This window comes from Falco naumanni, chromosome 8, assembly GCF_017639655.2.
Source record: "Falco naumanni isolate bFalNau1 chromosome 8, bFalNau1.pat, whole genome shotgun sequence".
Classification (NCBI taxonomy): Eukaryota; Metazoa; Chordata; class Aves; order Falconiformes; family Falconidae; genus Falco; species Falco naumanni.
In genome coordinates this window covers 41,313,216-41,331,119 of record NC_054061.1, presented here as the reverse complement: position 1 = coordinate 41,331,119, position 17,904 = coordinate 41,313,216, and the positions used below count along the sequence as shown (strand labels likewise).

General features: G+C 36.5%; 1 protein-coding gene across 1 annotated transcript in view; it reads left to right on the top strand.

Annotated features, from left to right (window-relative positions):
* The window catches only part of KCNH7 (potassium voltage-gated channel subfamily H member 7), a 233,128-nt gene extending 215,653 nt beyond the window's left edge, over positions 1 to 17,475 (top strand). Inside the window, exons 13-16 of the mRNA XM_040604789.1 lie at positions 5,682 to 5,945; positions 10,920 to 11,088; positions 14,300 to 14,492; positions 15,846 to 17,475. Coding sequence (XP_040460723.1) covers positions 5,682 to 5,945; positions 10,920 to 11,088; positions 14,300 to 14,492; positions 15,846 to 16,112 — 893 coding nt within the window. The 3' untranslated portion in view covers positions 16,113 to 17,475. The remainder of the gene's footprint in view (positions 1 to 5,681; positions 5,946 to 10,919; positions 11,089 to 14,299; positions 14,493 to 15,845) is intronic.
* The last annotated feature ends 429 nt before the right edge of the window (positions 17,476 to 17,904 follow it).

Genomic DNA, 17,904 nt, shown 5'->3' with positions numbered 1-17,904 from the left:
GAACCTCTCCTCAAAATTACCAGGACTTGCTCTAACAATGCAGTTTCACTAGTTTGTAACTTTAGGTTCCCCAGCGATGACTTAGAACCTCCCAAATTCTGAATGAAATTGGAATTAAAGGAATCTTGTATCATTAAAAACAGTCACAGAAAAATAAGAACTTAAAACTTTTTTACTACAGAGAGGGGAAAATGTTTTAACTTCCCTAAAATACAACTAGTAACATACTTTTCCTAGGAACAGGAATCTTCCTGCATCAGGTTCTAGACAGACATTGTTTTTCCTGACTGTCCTGACAACGGACAATTTTCTCTTCAGCTGAAAAACGGTAGAATGTTTTGTTCAAGTTGTTCATCTTCTGGAATGGACTTTCAGATGACCTTTCCTGGGACATGTTCCTTGTCAGGACATGAGTTGAGGCTGTTTTGATGAACATCCAGACGTCACGATGCAGGGTCAGGACTCTGAGGCTAAGTGTAGGCCAGGTTGATTCTGAGAGACAAGAGTTCAAGCACTAAAATTCAAGATTCATAAATGTCTTAGGTTTGTTTAAATGAATTCATGTTAAGTTATAGTACTTTCTAATGTTTCATAATGGTTAAATATCTCTATAGACAAAGCCAAAATCACTCTTCAAATTTTCGGGTAGCAAAGGTGGAGTAGCTCTCATTTTAAATGTTACATACCAAATGAAGTCCAGAATTTTATTATTGCTCATTATGAGTTTGTAAAGATTGTGGGGATCATATCCTTCTCCCATGAAAAATAAATCTACTAAAGTTCTTCTTACTGCTTCCCATAAGACTGTTTGAAAATCAGTACAGATTTCTTTCTGAAGGTTTTAAATTCACTAAAATTAAGCAATTAAGAGTTAATAGAACTTACGAATTAAAAATCCACTCAAGTCTGTCATTGGAAGGTCCTGTATGAATGTAATTTTCAAGTAACAGTATTAATTGCAGGCTGCATTAAGAGATCAAATCTAAAAGACCCAAGTCAAAGAAAGGATAGCAACAGGAATAAAGCTGTCAGGCATCTTGCCTGTGGATTTCATTGATATAGCAATATATCTTAAAGGAATAAAAATTACTTTAACTTTTTTCTTTTATTCTTAGATACATGAAAAATATGGCCAAAAGATGTATCTTCACCATAGCAACAGTTATCTACTGAATGACCGTCTGGGTTGCTTTTTATTTTCATGTTTACAAGCAGACAGATTCCTCCTTTTTGATATTCTTCTATTACTCAGTCTGTCAGAAGGCACTCCTTTATATTTAGCAATGTACTCCATAACACTCACATTCAACTAAGTATGAAGCAAACCGCAAGGAGAAAGAATTAGAAGCATTTTAATTAGCAGTTTAATAATCTTAACGTTCCTGATTGGCATTCTGTAGAGCTGTTTAGCCTGCATAAAACTTGAGTAGACATCTCTGGAATCACCCCTCATTATATATTTTTGATGTTACAGTTAATCTATATTACCAGTAATTTTTTATATTACAGAAATATTATGTATCAATAATATTGTTCTTACATGACTAAGTGAAAAACCAGCTTTTGATTTTTTTTGACATCTTTGAGATTTTGCACTTTTTCGACCCTTTTTGTGGTGTTATATATAACATACTATTTGAGATGCTTGGTCACTGACTTTTCATTCCAAATATTTGCTGCCTGTGGTGCACAGGTGGGCACATAAGGCATTTTTCTGCGCTCTGACAAGGTAACTGATATTTTTCAATTAAACAACAGATAACAAGCAGTCACGATGACTAGCAAATATTTTGTTCATGTGTAGGAAGGACAGATTGACCACCGCAGGAATATTTGTGAATATCACTAAGAAAGAGCTAATAACAGTTGAACCAAAATATTTGCTGGGGATCTGAAGATCTGCAGACCTTTTGAGCAATCAACCATCCCTCCTCCCAAGTTTACAGAGTGCATTTCTCCTTACCAAGGGACATACTTGGTGTAGTGTAAAATAACATAGTAGTTTTTTTTAAAGGAGAGGGAAGATGTCATGTCTGCTGAACAGATCTATAGTTATGCAGATCATAATGATAAGGATTATCTGTTTAATAGTTTGGGATATAAATTGCTTTCTTCAGGGGTGAAGAAGTCATTCACCTCATTTCCTGCACAAAATTGAATTTGTCTAGGCATATTATGAGACTTTATAGTGGATGGCTGAAAAAGGGAGTAAATATTTGCTACCTTCTGAAACACTAGGCTACATAGCTAGCCTAAGTATGACAAATTCCAGTTAATGAAATTACAGTAATATTAAACAATGCTGCTCCACATGTAATATATTACTGACACTTTCACCAATATTGTTTACAGCAGACTAATATGTTATGAGTAAATATGCCTAGATCATGCTGGCTGCCACTGTCCGAATAACGGAAAACTTCAGTAATACAGGCTGACAATGGCACACAAAAGAAATTTGTTTGATCTCTGGTGACCATTCCACCAAGCTGGATTTTATGCCAGTATTTCTGTGAGTCCCTGTCATAGCTATATTTCTTTGCCCTCAGGACAACCCCATTTCTTCCCTTCCTTTGCCAGTGCAATTGCAAAAAGCAGGACACAAACCTTCTGATAATTACTATGAAGGTTTTGGAATTTCCAGACAGCAAATGTCAGAGGACATTCCCTGTAAACTTGGCAGGCAACCAAAATACATAGTAGGCTAAAATGAGACTCATAAATAGTGTAAAAAATTTTTGTATGTGTTTGGTAAAGGAGGAAGTTACAAAACAATCATCGTCAGCAAAACAGTTTCTAACAGTCAGAATCAGAGTGTGAAACTTGTCTTACTGGAAAAGCAAGTAGGAAGCACTAAGATGAGGGTGGGTTTTTAATGATTACATTTATTTTGGAAACAGAAGAGAAAGGAGAAGAAAAGCCTATTGAAACCTGGAGTCTGTGTGATAGATCCATACATACACATACACAGAAAACTCTTCTGTTCTGGAAAATTCATTGCAAACCAATGACTGGATTTCATTACAGAGGGAAGGACAAATTGGAGAAATTCATACTCTGAATAAGGCACTACCTAGATATTCTTTGTAATACGTTTCCACTGAGCTACAGAAGCACTGCTAAGCCGTTGATCTGAGGTACAGAGCTTGCACCATTGTCAGGTCCTGCAGAGCCAAATAAAAAAATGCAGTTTCCATTTAAATTCCTTCTTTAGGTGAAGAGTATCACAGGATTGTTCTCCAGACAGATGAATCTTTAGCATTACATGAGTCTCTTAAAAGGAAAACAACTTTGGACTCTCTGAATGTAGTCAGATGGCTAGCAAATAAAGCAACAGCAGTAAAGCCAAAGATGCATATTTTGAAATAGATCAGCTGATGAATAAATCTTCCCAGATTTCAATAGGCAGAACCCTACATTCAACAGATCTCCACTTTCCTTCTAATGACAGTGAGTTCATTATACCAGGACAGCATTTGGAAAAGTGTTCTGTTATTCTGACGTAGATGGAGGGATATCGCTTGAATTACCCTGGTTTTACAGCAATGTAATTGTTAGCAGAATCTGGCTTCTGGTTCCTAGATGTTTTAGTATTCCATGATTATGACAGATAAGACAGTCTGCTATACTTCAGCTTCTATACAATTTTTTCATTAGTTTCAATGACCTCCTCTTAAAATTAGTCCACTGATTGATTTGTATTCCACAGGGTGCTCATTACAGTCACCGTTAGTGCACAAAATCCCATGAACATAAAAAATTACCCTAAAAAATGGCAATTTCAAGCTTTCATTAGAAGGTCTTTTTCACAGGTTGAAGTCAGTCAAGCAGTAAGTAATTAAGACAATTTACTGTAGTGTGACTGTATGCATTTCACTGTATATTCCCACAAGAAAAGCCACAGGAGACATCCACATTAGAATTTTCTTATGAAGCTTTCTTTTGGTTTTGTACTATTTGGGAGATGGGATTGTAGACAACGTGGTACTTGACTATCCAGTCTGAGCATTCCTCACACTTTACACTGCCAGTCCATTTGCATCTGTATTGATGCCTTTGCAGTGTTAGATATCCTCAGTATCACCCAAAACTAGCGATCCTGCTTACCAGGAGCCAAATAAAGTCACCTCAGTCCAGGGCTGTGTTAATTGCCCTGGGAGACTCTAGAGGGTACAGTTAGAGGGGGCAGTTACAGGAGACCTGCTTTGGCATTGGTGTTACTGTGGTCACCGTTACCTGCCTTCGCTGCTCACGGCTGCCTGGCCTCCTGTGCAGTGCTCTGTATGGATGCTGCATTCTCTTTACATGCAGATCAAAAGGATTAGATGAGGCCACAGTTTCATTTCCTTACAGTGACCAGAAAACAGAGAAGAAATCTAGGGAATATACTAAATGTTGTATTAACCACTGCTCTAGGCTGTAAAGACTACAGACATTCCAGAGTTATGTTGATTAGTAATTAGCACAAAGCAGATGGGAAATCATGCTGTCTTCTCAGAAGTTAATGCAAACTAGTTACAGTATTTATATGTTGTTGAGACTACCCTGCTAAAACGTGTTTTAAATAAATAGCAGAACTGGAATTATCTTGACATTTCAGTTAAAAATAGGTAAAACCAAATACTGAATTGGAAATTGGCTTCAAGTTTATGTTGAAAAGAGATCAGGAGTTCTCTGTATTTCATAAATGATCATTCTTGGGTTTAAAACCCATTTTATTTTTACAGTGTGTTTTTAAAGGCATCTAGGTTTTATGTGTCACTTCTTAAGAGGACTGAATCTGCTCACTTAGAGCTACAGGTCTCACTATAGACCCTGAATATGATTAATGAAAGAGTCATTCTCAACACTATTGGTATTCTGCTGCCATATATATCACAGCATGTTGGGTACTTTTCTTATTTAAAAGATTGGACGTTCAGAGAATCACAATTAATTCTAAAAGCTAAGGAATTTAGGCTACTTTGGAAAGTTGTTTTGAGATCATCCCTCAAAGACAGACAAGGAACTCACTTCTTTCTGTACCCAGGGCTTCTCTCTACTGTATCAATCCTAAATATAGGTTTGACAGTACTGAGCATGGAGAAATATGCTCTCTGTTTCGGTGGGCATAGACATTTTGAGGTTGAGTGGTTGATTAATGCATTTGCCTTTTCTGGGAAAAGAATAATCAGCAAAAATGCTCTTATGGGGGCATAACTTAAATGAGTAGTTCTGATACTGACTCTGACATCCATGACTGTTAGCTTGTCAAGACTGTGAAAAATGCCCAAGAATGTGAGAAATTGGAATAGGGAATGAAATAATAAATTATTTTTTTAAAACTTTGGAATATAAGGCTTTCTCAAATCTCATCCTCACCTGAAAAAAACAGTGAGTAAACAGGAGGGCTATGTTGGATAAAACTTTGCTTATACCAAAACGGCAAACATTTTCCATCATGAGTTATGTTTTAGGGACTATGAATCCTTGCTATATACATACAGATGTCTTCTAGGACTTCAAAAGAAATATAAATCTCCTCTGATACAGGAATCAAAAAAGGCTTTACAGTAATTTATTCTAGTAGACGGTGAACTTCCTAACTGGTACAATAATCATCTCCGTCCTCAGACCAGAATAAACTAGAACATAATCTCATGAACTGCGTACTATTGTACACAATTATTTATGTTTAACAGATTATTTTAAAGAGGATGATCAGAGTGATCCTGAACCCTCAGAAGACACCACCAGATACTATCAATCTACTAAGAAACACTTTGAGGAGAAAAAAAGTGGCTCATCATCTTTTGTGTCCTCCATTGAAGATGAGCAAAAGCCGCTGTTCTCTGGGATAGCTGATTATCCATCTGTAACAGAGAAGACCACAGACGTGGACTTTGAAGAAATGGTTCATGCCACAGAAGAAATTCTTCTTGACAAAAGAAGCAGTTCTTGCAAAGGTAATCTAGCTGTTACTGTTTTGTAAAGTTTGAGTAGACATCTATTTTAGCCTGACTATCAAAAATAATATTCTGAATGGCACTATTGATTCTTTAAATAATATTTACTTTTGTATTTCCTGAAATTTTAACAAGAAAAAATATTTTAGATCAAAAATTATTATTATTCAAGAAGATTAATGCAGTTTAATACCCTAGCTTTGGGACTGGATTACAGAATCTCCAAAAGGCTATGCCAGGTTTTATTCATAAATTATCTTGTAACTCAGCTGCGTTAGGAAAGTCATTTAAACTCTAAAATTGCCGATTAGTCCTGGACTTCATTGAGTGACCATGGATGAAAACTGTACTCAGAGCAGAAAAGAATCTCTCAGAGGGTGTTTTATATACCAGGGTTGGGTGACAGTAAAAAATCCTAGACAGTGAGAGCTAGATAAACCTAGTGATGATTGCACACGACATGCACCAAAAAAAAAAAAAAAAAAAAAAGAAAAGTTTTCAGGGAACTAGTTTCATTCCTTGCATTGACAAGGCACAATGAATATTAAGTGACAAAAATCCATAATAGCTTGAAAGAATACTATCCCATTTTGCTGCATGTGTTGCTTAAAAGGAGTACCATTACCTCACACAGAACAAATCCTGACTTCCATAAGTAAAACACAAGAACAAAGATTTGAGCTTTTGTATATGACAAACGATCAGAAACTATTAAGTAATTGCAGTTACTTTTACATAAAGATAAATCACATAATTAAAGTTACATCTAATATACTAAAATATTAATTTTCTCAGTGATATCAAGGGAAATTAATGAAAAGCTCCAGATTAATATACAATTTAAATATTGCTGAAAGTTCATTTATAATTGGTTTAGTCTGAAGGGAAGAATTACGTATTTACTATTTAATGCTGTTTTCCCCAGCAGTTTGTTTTCATTTAGGCAATTTAACCTTTTAACCATCATTCAATAAATTTCAGGCTTTTAGGCTATAATTTTAAACAAATGTAATGACTAATCAGGCCAAACAATGTTATTTTTACATTTCAAAGGTATGAATATTTGAAGTTTGGGCTTCTCAGGTTGTCTATATAAATCCGCAGCACATAAACTTGTTGCATACATACTGCAATTTGAAAGCTTACCTTTCCCCTACCAATAGCCAGAAATGTGTCCTTGCAGCTATAGCAACGTTTTCCAAGGCAACCTATTGCAGATTTTATGTGAGCTAAATTTAGCGTGTCTAAAGGTTATATATTTTGATTAAGACCACATTCCTTTTTTCCACTCTGTAATCTAGCACTTCTGGTAATGTGTATGAAAGCTCATTACCTTTCTTGCAACTTTCATAAAAACTTCAAGGTCAATAGAATAAAATCAGCTTTGATTGATACGTGTTTAAAATGAAATTCTTACTCCTGCTGTTAATTAGAGATTGATCATAACTTACGATAAATGTAGTTATAAGCATAATGAAATTTTGAAATAAACTCTGTTTGTATGTATGTATGTTTATAATCCTCATATAGTATGGTACCTTATAAATCTTGAATGCAAAAGCACTTTATAAAGCCACTGCAGTTCATTACCACTGTGACTGATACTTATTCAATTATCTTTAGTTCTGTCTTAAGTTTTGGTCATTGCTGTCGATGAATGGAAAGACTATTAATAATAGATCGTATAATGTGGGCAGAAAATGCCTAAACTTCTTCCTCACAATCCTAAAATGCACCTTTTAATGTTAAAACATATGACTCTCTTGAGAAGACCTAATATTTTTTCTGTAGCTGCTTAATCTATATATTGTGGAAAAATGCTAATTTTTATTTTCACTTGGTCATTAATTGGGCTATGAGACTGGTTCTTAAAGTGAACCTAGTTATACATTGGTTGATTTAGTTCTCAGTTTAGGATTCTTCAGCCCCTGGAAGACCATAGTTGGTTATAAAGTTGTAACTGCTGTTGGGCTTTTCTGGGGTTACTTGTGTATGTGGAAGTACCTGAAAAGATGATTAGAACAGTACAATACTGTATATTAACTTGCTTATAGTGTCTGAACTTATTTTATAAATCAAGAGCCAATTCATTGGCTTTGTCACAAATTAAATGTTTATTGTAATGGTCTACAAATACATATTCTGGGACAAGAAACAGCTGTGATTTCCCTAGGATAATCCACAGGATTGAAAAAATACATGATTTTATTTAATGATTTTTTGTGTAAAATTATGAACAACTTGGTTTTTATAGGACATTAAAAAGCAGTGAAATGTATGGCCTATGTTTTCAGTTTCTACTCCTGAAATTCACTGCTTAAAAATAAGTCCACTGGATTTACAGCACCCACTGCACCCATACCCATAGTTTAAAATTTACACCTGAATTTGTCAGTCTGCTCCACTCACTTTCCTGAGAGCTTTCCAGCTTCCTGGGCACTACAAATTGTGCCATGTGTGCCAACTAAAACCAAATTACATGTTTCTGTGACAGTTTTGCCTCCTTCCTTCTGTTGGCTTAAGTGGCTGAGGAGCTGAACAGGTTTCTGTGTGGCCAAGATGAAATCTCTTTCCCCTTCCTCTTCTGCCTGGTGCATAAAATCAGTTATAGGTCATGCCACGTGAAATTCAGACACTCTCTACTGCTCCAGAAAACCTTCTACCACCTGCTAACCAAAGATCAGATAATGCAGTAAGCACCTTTCTCCGATAAAAAATGACAAGAAAGTCTCCTCCTCCACTTGAAGTCTTGTAGTGAGAGCTCCCCTTCCTGGCTAAATCTACTTGAAATATTAAATCTGAACAGGATTTATTATTTTTTTTAATTTCTTTAGTTGGACCAACACTGCTCAAAGAAGTGTTTGAAAGGATTAACTAATAGCATTTGGACAAACCTCTCACATGTCACCCACACTGTTATTTTCTTTTCTTCGAAACGTGGCTCTGGCTGCTGTGGTTTCTTAGAAAAATGTCACAAGTGTGAAATGAATGTAACCTGTGCTGAGTTGTCAGCATGCAGTGCCAAGAGGAGTGTTAGGAGACGCTCTGAGCAAACCATTCAGGGACTGCTGGGCGGTGTGGGATTCAAATCCAACTGCTCACACAGCAGAGGCTGACACCTTACAGACAGCCAAGGATTTTGTCCGGCTGCATGTTGAAGCAGCAGCCTGAACGCAGTAAGAACTTTTAATACATTCCGCAACTTCACGTAGTTAAATAATTACAGATACAACCCTAATGGGAGTTGTATTGAGCAAGTGTTAAAGTTTTAACAGCCTTTTTTTAACACAGCAGAGGAGAATCTGAGCAGTACTGAGCAATTTTTGACTGCATAACAGGTTCACCCAGTAACAAAGGCTAAGGGCAGAGCAGGGGGGAGATGTGAGAGCGCTGTTAACCTAAATGTGTCACCTGTAGGCGCTGCAAAACTCACAGCAAGATCTTCATTCTGTATCTAATAAGGATACATGCAACTAGCATATCCCGTGATAAATTATTTTTAAACTTTCACCAGCTTAGTGAACAGGAGAAACTCCCTGGAGCCAAGCATGTATACTAATTAACAAATCCAAAGAAGTGTAAATTAAGTAAATTGAAAAAGGAAGGAGAAATAGCTCAAACCAGAAATCCAAGCAAAAGGAAGGAACACCCTTGAGTTCTGTTTCAGTGCTAAAGTGCAATGTCTGATCACAGAGATCCTAGAATTGGGAAGTACAAGAGGGGTGGAATTTGGGCACAGCAGGTACAGAGCAGAACTGGAGAAATTATTATTAATTTTTTTTTCCACAAAGGACTGGGCATGAAGAAATAAGTATAAACAACTCATATAAAGAGTGGGTTTAAATACTTTATGTATTGTATATACCATACATGAGGATTAGAAGGGTAACTAAATTCAGCAAGATAGTTGAAACTCTGCAGTAAGATCCTAATAATGTAACTGGGCTATTTTTACCTTGAAATAAAATTATTTTCTCTCTCTTAATCCAAAATTTTTTCTGCAGTTCAAAGAGGGGGGAAAAAAGGGGGGGGGGGGGGGGGGGGGAGGGGGAGGAATAATTACCAATTATCATTAAAGTGATCTCTGACTGACCCAACAATGATTATTAAACAAAATGAACTGGCACCTTTCACCCTACAGTACTGTAAATGTCTCTGAGACATGCTTTACATAATGATGTAAGGGTTGGGTTGGAGATTAGTGATGCTAAAAGGCACATCAATGAAAATCAATTTCCTTTTTGAAAATAATAACCAGTATCCTTTTCCAAGCAGTATGAGCTGCGTTAAACTGCCTCTGTCTCAGACAAAACACATTACACTCCACCAACCTTGTTAAGACAAGCGGTGTTAGAATTATTGGTAAGAAAGGCAGCTAGCTGAGGTCTGGCAGCTTTCTCTAGAGTGGATGTTCCAATGCACTGTAATGCATGCCTAGTGCTGTAAATGCAATGCATCTACTCCTCCTTTGCACCAAAAACCTAAACAGTAGATACACTTCAACAGCACGTTCAAGGGCAAGAGGTCTTAGCCAGGTGTCTGAAACACACAATCAAAGACAATCAAATACATCAATTAATGTTTTTAGCTTAGAAAAAATACATCTAATTTCAATGAATATTGAATTGCTAAAAAAACACCTTGGGAAAATTGGAGGTTCATTAGTAAAATGATAGAAAGAAAATTTAAAAAATAGGAGCCACTTAGTGGCAGAACTCCGATGATTCTGACTAGACAAAGCTGCCTGTTTATCTACAGCTTCAAAATGTTAGCATGGATGGAACCGCTTTTATCTTCCCTTAAATAGTAGTAAGGAGAGGAAGTAAGGAAAGTTGTTCAGGCAGTATGCCCATGTACCAATTTGACTTTCAAGGTTTTGATAAATATGAGTAAGTGGGAGGCCTGAGGGGTGCCAACCTCTCTCTAAAAGCATGTATATAAATCTATACTTTTATACGTTTTGTTTTCCAACAGATATCACTGATAAAAGAAACTGGAAGCAGGAGACTATCCAGGAGTACCAGGACTCCCCAATTCAGTCAGCATTACCTCATGTTACATGGGGGATCTGTGAAACTGAAAGTGAGTTTATATATGGAGAAGTGGAGAATCGATTAGATTTACTTCAAGAACAACTCAACAGGTAAAAACAGATATGATCAGAAAAAACATATGTGTGAAAGTATACATAATACAACTGATATTAATGATGCTTACAGAAGGAATGAATTTGTGCAGGAAGTTTCCAAAAGCATTCAGATCTTCAGAAGCCCAGAATACACTTTGGGATTATGGCTTTGTTTTCTACATGTATTCTGAGGAGCCTAAATATCACCTAAGTACAGTCTTCCAGAATCTTGGAAAAACCTGTCCTGGGAATGCTGGGTACAAATTTTTTAATGCATTGCCATAATATTCACATCACTTACCCCTAGGTACCCACATTAGCTACTCTGAATTGCCTTGCAGAAGAGCCTTTCTCCTTGACTGTTTAGGAGACCAGCTATTTAACCAGGAAGCTGTATTGAGGCACCTAAACTTATTAAATTTAAATCTCAGCTCACCCAGAATGCTATTCCTAGATATTTACATGTCCACAAAATTGCAGTTTTCAGTATCTTCAATATCTGAAGTACTTTTTCTTTCTTAGACACCCAAAGTAAATCAGCTGCCTTCTTTCAAAAAATATTGCAGAAAAATTCCCTTTTTGATGCATTAACTTATTCTGCAACTTTATCTATAATAAGACATGGGAGTATGCCAAGGCAAAACACTTATACCTGTTACAACAGAAAGCAGATGTTTTCTTTGTCAGAATCCATTATTACCTTTACTTAATAAAATGTCTCTTCCTTCTCTCTTTTGCTCTCTGATATGCTACTCTTTGCTGGCAGCTAAGCAGAATAGCTTACAGCATTTTAAAAATATGGTTACAGAATCTTGATCCATCCAACACTATAATTTACCATGTAATTTTACTTAATTTTAAATTGCCCTATGCTCAGGTCTGTGGCTTTTTTATTATTTTCACTCTGCAGTTCCATTACTTTTAATATTTTCCATGACAAATACTATGACATGCACTCAGCCTTAATTATACTTTAGTAGCTCTTCATTGGCATTTTCTGCTGTATATTTTAGCAAGCAGTTTAAAGTCAGGTTAAATGCGTGTTGCTTCCTTCACCTACCATAAGCCAATCAAACCACAGTTTTTTTCATTTCTGAATACTATATGGTACATTTAAATGACATTTTTAACATGTAAGCCTAAATTGTTGTAATTTCTAATTGCAGTAGTCACATTCCATTCATTTCTTTTCCTGAAATCTCAAGTTCTTGAAACTGAAGTTATATCTCAAATTTACCCATAGTTTTATCAAATTCTTCTCCAAGTTCTCAGTATTTTCTTGAGTTAGAAACGATCATTGCTACTGATAATCTAAGATTTAAATTGTTATGGATTTTATTAGATCATTTTATTCTTTAACTCTTCTCATGGTTTTAAAGCTTTTCATGCTTTCGGACCTTGCTGGGTCTTCTATGAATGTAACAGCCAATATTCTTTCCTGCTTATGTCAGACCTGACCTGCTGGACTAAAAAGCATGGTCAATTCTTCCTGAACTTTTCCATGCCATATTAAAGGCTCAGCATAACAACTCAAATTATTAAATGGATATAGAAGGCTGGAAAGCCACTGTATGAGGAATATGTCCCTAGAGCTCTCTCTCTTTCTCCTCTTCAAGCAATTGGAATTTCATGGAGGCTGTGGGCCAAGCATCTAAGGTTTTCCTGTTTGTTCCTCCTTGTGTGGCATGACATGGACTTGTTTTAAATTTTGGAGAAAGAAGGGAGAAGTTATATATGCAGTGATGATGAATAAAGACTACCAGAGGTACTGTTTGACTTGAAGTACCAGGAAACCCATCAAGCGCTAAAAAAGTAAGAAGGGAACAATTTTAGAGTTAATTCAAAGCCAAAGACAATCATTGATGCAAGTCCTCCAGTGCTAAATCCCTTTTATTGACTGAGATGTTAAAGTCCAGGTTTAGCAGATGGAGTCTCTCTGGATGGTGGCATGCTGCTGCTGCTGCTGCAGTGTTTTCCCCTGTGGCGTCAGCATCATGTTTGTGTGAAATCAGCACATTTGCAAGTTGCAAAGAATCCAGGAAAGCTGAACAAGAGAGCAAGCAGGGCATGATTGACTGCAACATCCAAGTTTGGGCCTTTGTGAGACCTGATGCCACAAAACCAGCTTCTGCTGATAAAGGAAGAAACAGCATCCTAAATACCCTTTGAGCATACCTTCAGATTAATTTCATAGATGCATTTAGAAATAAATGACACGGGCAATGGACAACTCCAACATGACAAAAAATAATATCAGTGAAACACCTGGTAAAAGTGAAAATCTGTCAGCACAGGATCAATTCTGCTGCTGTAGGCAGCCCAGGTAGTAACATTCACAACATTAAAGGCTGCTGACAAGAATTTGTTTACTCTGTCAGAAGATGAGTTGCAATAGAGAAGGCTGCATGTCTGTATTACAGTCTGTCATAGCATGTCCCATAACCTTCCAGCAGCTGGGGAGGCTCAGCAGGCGTTGCCTATTCCTGAGTTTGTCATGGATCTTGGCAAAACCATTTGAAAAACATTTCAGTACAATGGAATTGTAAGTATAAACAACAGAAGCAGCTCAGGTGTTTCAGAAGTCATATACAAATTTATGAAAAGGGAAAAAAAAGAGAAAAAAACTACTAATCTTGAGCATCAGAAATGTTGACTCTAATTCTGAGGCTCGATAAGCCTAATAAATTTTCACAGTAAGGAGACTTGGGCTGTTGGTTTTTTTAATGATCTTGAAAGCATCTTTCATTTTCTAACTGTGGAAAAACACAAACATGTTTTTCTCTTCATTTCAGTACATTGTATTAGCATTGGGAATGTCAGAATTGTCAGATGCATCAGAAATAGCATCCCATCCTCAGCCAGTACAAATCAGTTTATTTACAACGAAAAGAGTACTTCTATTCCAGTTCATTTCAACCAAAGACCGGTCCCCCGTGTTACTTTTTGTTGCAAACATAAGGAATAGCAATGAACACAATCTTAATGTAGCAAAAAGATCAGAGGCGAGCATACAGCTCCCTTCTGCAAAGCAAAGGGAGCGCCAGCAAGCTTTGGAAGGGCTCACTACTCCCTCTTCTGTTCTGTCCCATTAAGACACGGTCATGTCAACAAGCAATAGTTCGCTTTATTAATAAGCTGCAGTCCCTCTTGATTGTATCTGCAAACAGTACGTTAAAATATACCTATTCCTGAACATGAGTTAACTTATTTTGTGTTACTTCCCTAGGCTTGAATCCCAAATGACTGCTGATATCCAAACCATCCTGCAGCTTCTGCAAAGGCAGTCAACACTCATTCCTCCTGCCTACAGCATGGTGACTGCAGGTGCAGAGTATCCACAGCCAGCAATTAGGGTGATACAAAAGCTTCAGCCCGCAGCATCCATTAAAACAGACAGAAGTTTCAGTCCTTCATCTCAGGTATGTACAGCTGCAATAAGATCATGAGAGATTTGCTAATCTTTTTAGCTAATGATAGAAGAAATGCATACCAATCTAGGTGCTTGTTCACAAGTTTAACAAATATGAAATTATGATTTTGGTTTAGCATCTCCACAGTGGACTTAGATATAGTAGATATCTTAGAGATCCATACAACGATCTTATAATCAGACTGATATACTTTGTCATCATGCTTTCAACAAAAGTTAGCAGAAATAACAATTACTAGACTGGGCTGTAAACCACGAACACGTTCCAAGCACGAGACCTGCCTGCATGGGTGCATCTGCCACAGGTCCCATTTATGAAGTCCTGAGAAGAACCATGACTATGTTTTCCTCAATGTACAGGCCAGACAAGCCCAGCTGATGGTTATACATATATGGAAGCGGGGGGGGCTAAAACCTTTCTTATGTTCAGTCCCTTGTTACTGCTGGAAATATAAACATACAGAGCTGTGACATACCTGTGTTTCCCAATACACATCTTCTACCCCAGTTCTGTTCAGGCAAAATTGGATGACTTTCCAAATTTATTTGGGATCTCTGGAGTTTAACAGCTTGGGCAGGGATGTGGCATGTTATTTCCAAACAGGCTGCTGCATGTCTAGGAATCCCAAATCAGTTGTGCACCACACAATTAGTAAATCCAGCATGCTTGCCTGTGTCAGATCACTCATGTGTACGCTAGAACACATATGGGCACAGTAAGTCCAACACATCCGAAGGCATTAGTTTGCATGCATAAAGATTATCAGGACAGCAAATGTACAGCCGTAGCTTTCAGAAGTGTAAGCCCACAGCACATATATACCTGCATAAAACATACAAACACATCTCTGAACAGAAATATGGCCACTCCCTGAAAACATCAGCAGGTGCCCTGCAAACTTCGCATGAACTCCGTGTTTAAAAGTAAGGAAGTGCTGAGTACTGAAACTGGAATCCAAATGGTTATAATGTACAGAATGATGCGCTTCCTCCAGAGTTATGTTCTGAAACAATACTGTAAATTCGAGAATGTTGAAATGCGTACTCTTAGATCTCGAGAATATTCTGTCCTTCAGAAAGGGCTGTTCATATGTGTGTGTTGATGTCATATAAGCAAGTCCAAGGAGGGACAAGATATCCAGGCTTCTACTATTAATCAACAGAATTGCATTCAATTACATTAAATCAAATGTAGTACCGTGTAAAAATATCTCAGCACACTGCTTAATTTTCAAACAAAATTTTCCAGCAGCTATCTGAATGTGCTAATTTTGGGCAGAACAAGAGTCGGGAAGAGAAAATTTTAATTATTTACCATCTTGTTTCTTCTCCTCCCTTCCAGTGTCCTGAATTTCTAGACCTTGAAAAATCAAAACTTAAATCCAAAGAATCCCTCTCAAGTGGAGTGCATCTTAACACAGCCTCAGAAGACAACCTGGCTTCTTTTTTAGATCAAGAAAGTGACCGGTCTGTAGAGTGTCCCCCACAGCGTTGTAAAACTTATCTCCAGCCTGTTCGGCACCCTTCCTTGCCAGAACCTTCACTAAGCACTGTAGGAATCTTGAGTCTTCATAGGCATGTTTCTGATCCCGGTCTTCCTGGGAAATAATACTTTTATACTATTACTTCACATAAAAATGTAAGTGCTTTTAATGGCTGAATTTCCCTTTTTTTGTATTTAAATCTCTATACTTGACTCAGGGGCTACAAGGAATATACCATTATATGCAAAAGTACTGTATATTTTCCTAAATATGAAGCTTGTAAGGTAAAGTTGAGCAGTTCTGATGTAAATATATATATATATACACACACACACACTAACTGTATGTTCCAAATGTAAAACTGCCAGCATTCTCAAGGCACCTTATATTTTTATTTTTTTAAAAAAACATGCATGTTCTGAAATTACAGTTAACGTTGCATGGAGATTACCATTTACCCATTTACTACTGTCATGGAAATAGTATTTTATTGTGGATATGTCTCCAGAGCAAAAAGGAGACCAATAACGATAATTGACATAGAAAAAACTCCTACCTGACCAAGCCAAAATTCAAGCGAAATCTTCGAGCTCACTTTTGAAAATTGATTTATCTTTCTTGTAGTGAGCATTTTATGATAAATCACAATGATTCTGAATCTAGAGAAAGAATAAGGTAACCAAGTCTTCTGGATTTGAAACAATTCGGACAGAGAAACCAGCCTCCTTCTAAACCAGCTGAAGTAGGGCAGTATTTTAACAGGCAGGAAAACTGCCACATGGTGGAAAGTATCACCATAGGTTGCATCCACAAAACTGCATTAAATAAATAATTTGTTTCCACTACTTTAAAAAAAAAATAAAAATTGCATCATGGACGTTAGCTGTCATGAGCAGGCAGGCACCCTTCATCTGTCACACAAACACAATCAAATGCAATAAATCTGATTTCTATATAATACAGAAGACTGTGTTCCTTTTGTTCAATACAAATTATTAACAACCTGTTTAATTAAAAAATACTTTACACATTTTTGTTCTATAATTATTAGGATGGTTGTTTGCAGTTATCTGTTTTTACTGACTGGCCCCTCTACAATGATCCTAGATAGGGCACATATGTATGTAGACACACACACACACCACGCACACATTCCTGTATGTGTGCATGTGTGTATTTTATATATGTACATATGTGTGTATGTATGTGTGTATGTATTTATATACACACATACACACAAGTGTGTGTATATACCTACGCTTACATGTAGGAGTATAGATATATATATAGATAGATATAGATATATATATGTATATATGTAAAATCACTTTCAGGAACAATTGTAAACTTTCTTATTACAAAACGAGTAAGCTTAGCTTGTGTCTAAAGCTGACTACATTAGAATAAAATGATTTAAGGTCTGTAGGCTTTAAATACAGTATGTACTGTATGTGCATAATGCTTTGTGAATACTTAGATTTAATTTTATTAAAATATTATTCTGCTTCCAATGTTGTGTTTATTTTAGAAGAAACTGACATTTTTATTACTGTTTTTAAATATTTAAAAATGTTCACATGATTTTCTAATCTTAAAGCTTTAATGTGAAATTCCTCTAGGAAGAGAACTGGTTTCAGAAAAGCATGTAACCCAGTTAGTGGGGGAGCAGTAAAATATTAACTAAAAACAAACTAAACCCTCTGTTCTAAACCAGTGCTACAGGGTAATGCAATAGTGGTAAAACCTCACATTAATAGATTTTATACATACATATATATATATATATATATATATGTATGTAGTATGTTGGGGTTAGAATGATGCACAACAGCTTTAGTCATACACTGCCAGCAGATAAACCCAAGGTGGCTGAATCTTCTCTCATTTTTAATTAGTGTGAGTGTTGAGCTGCTAAGC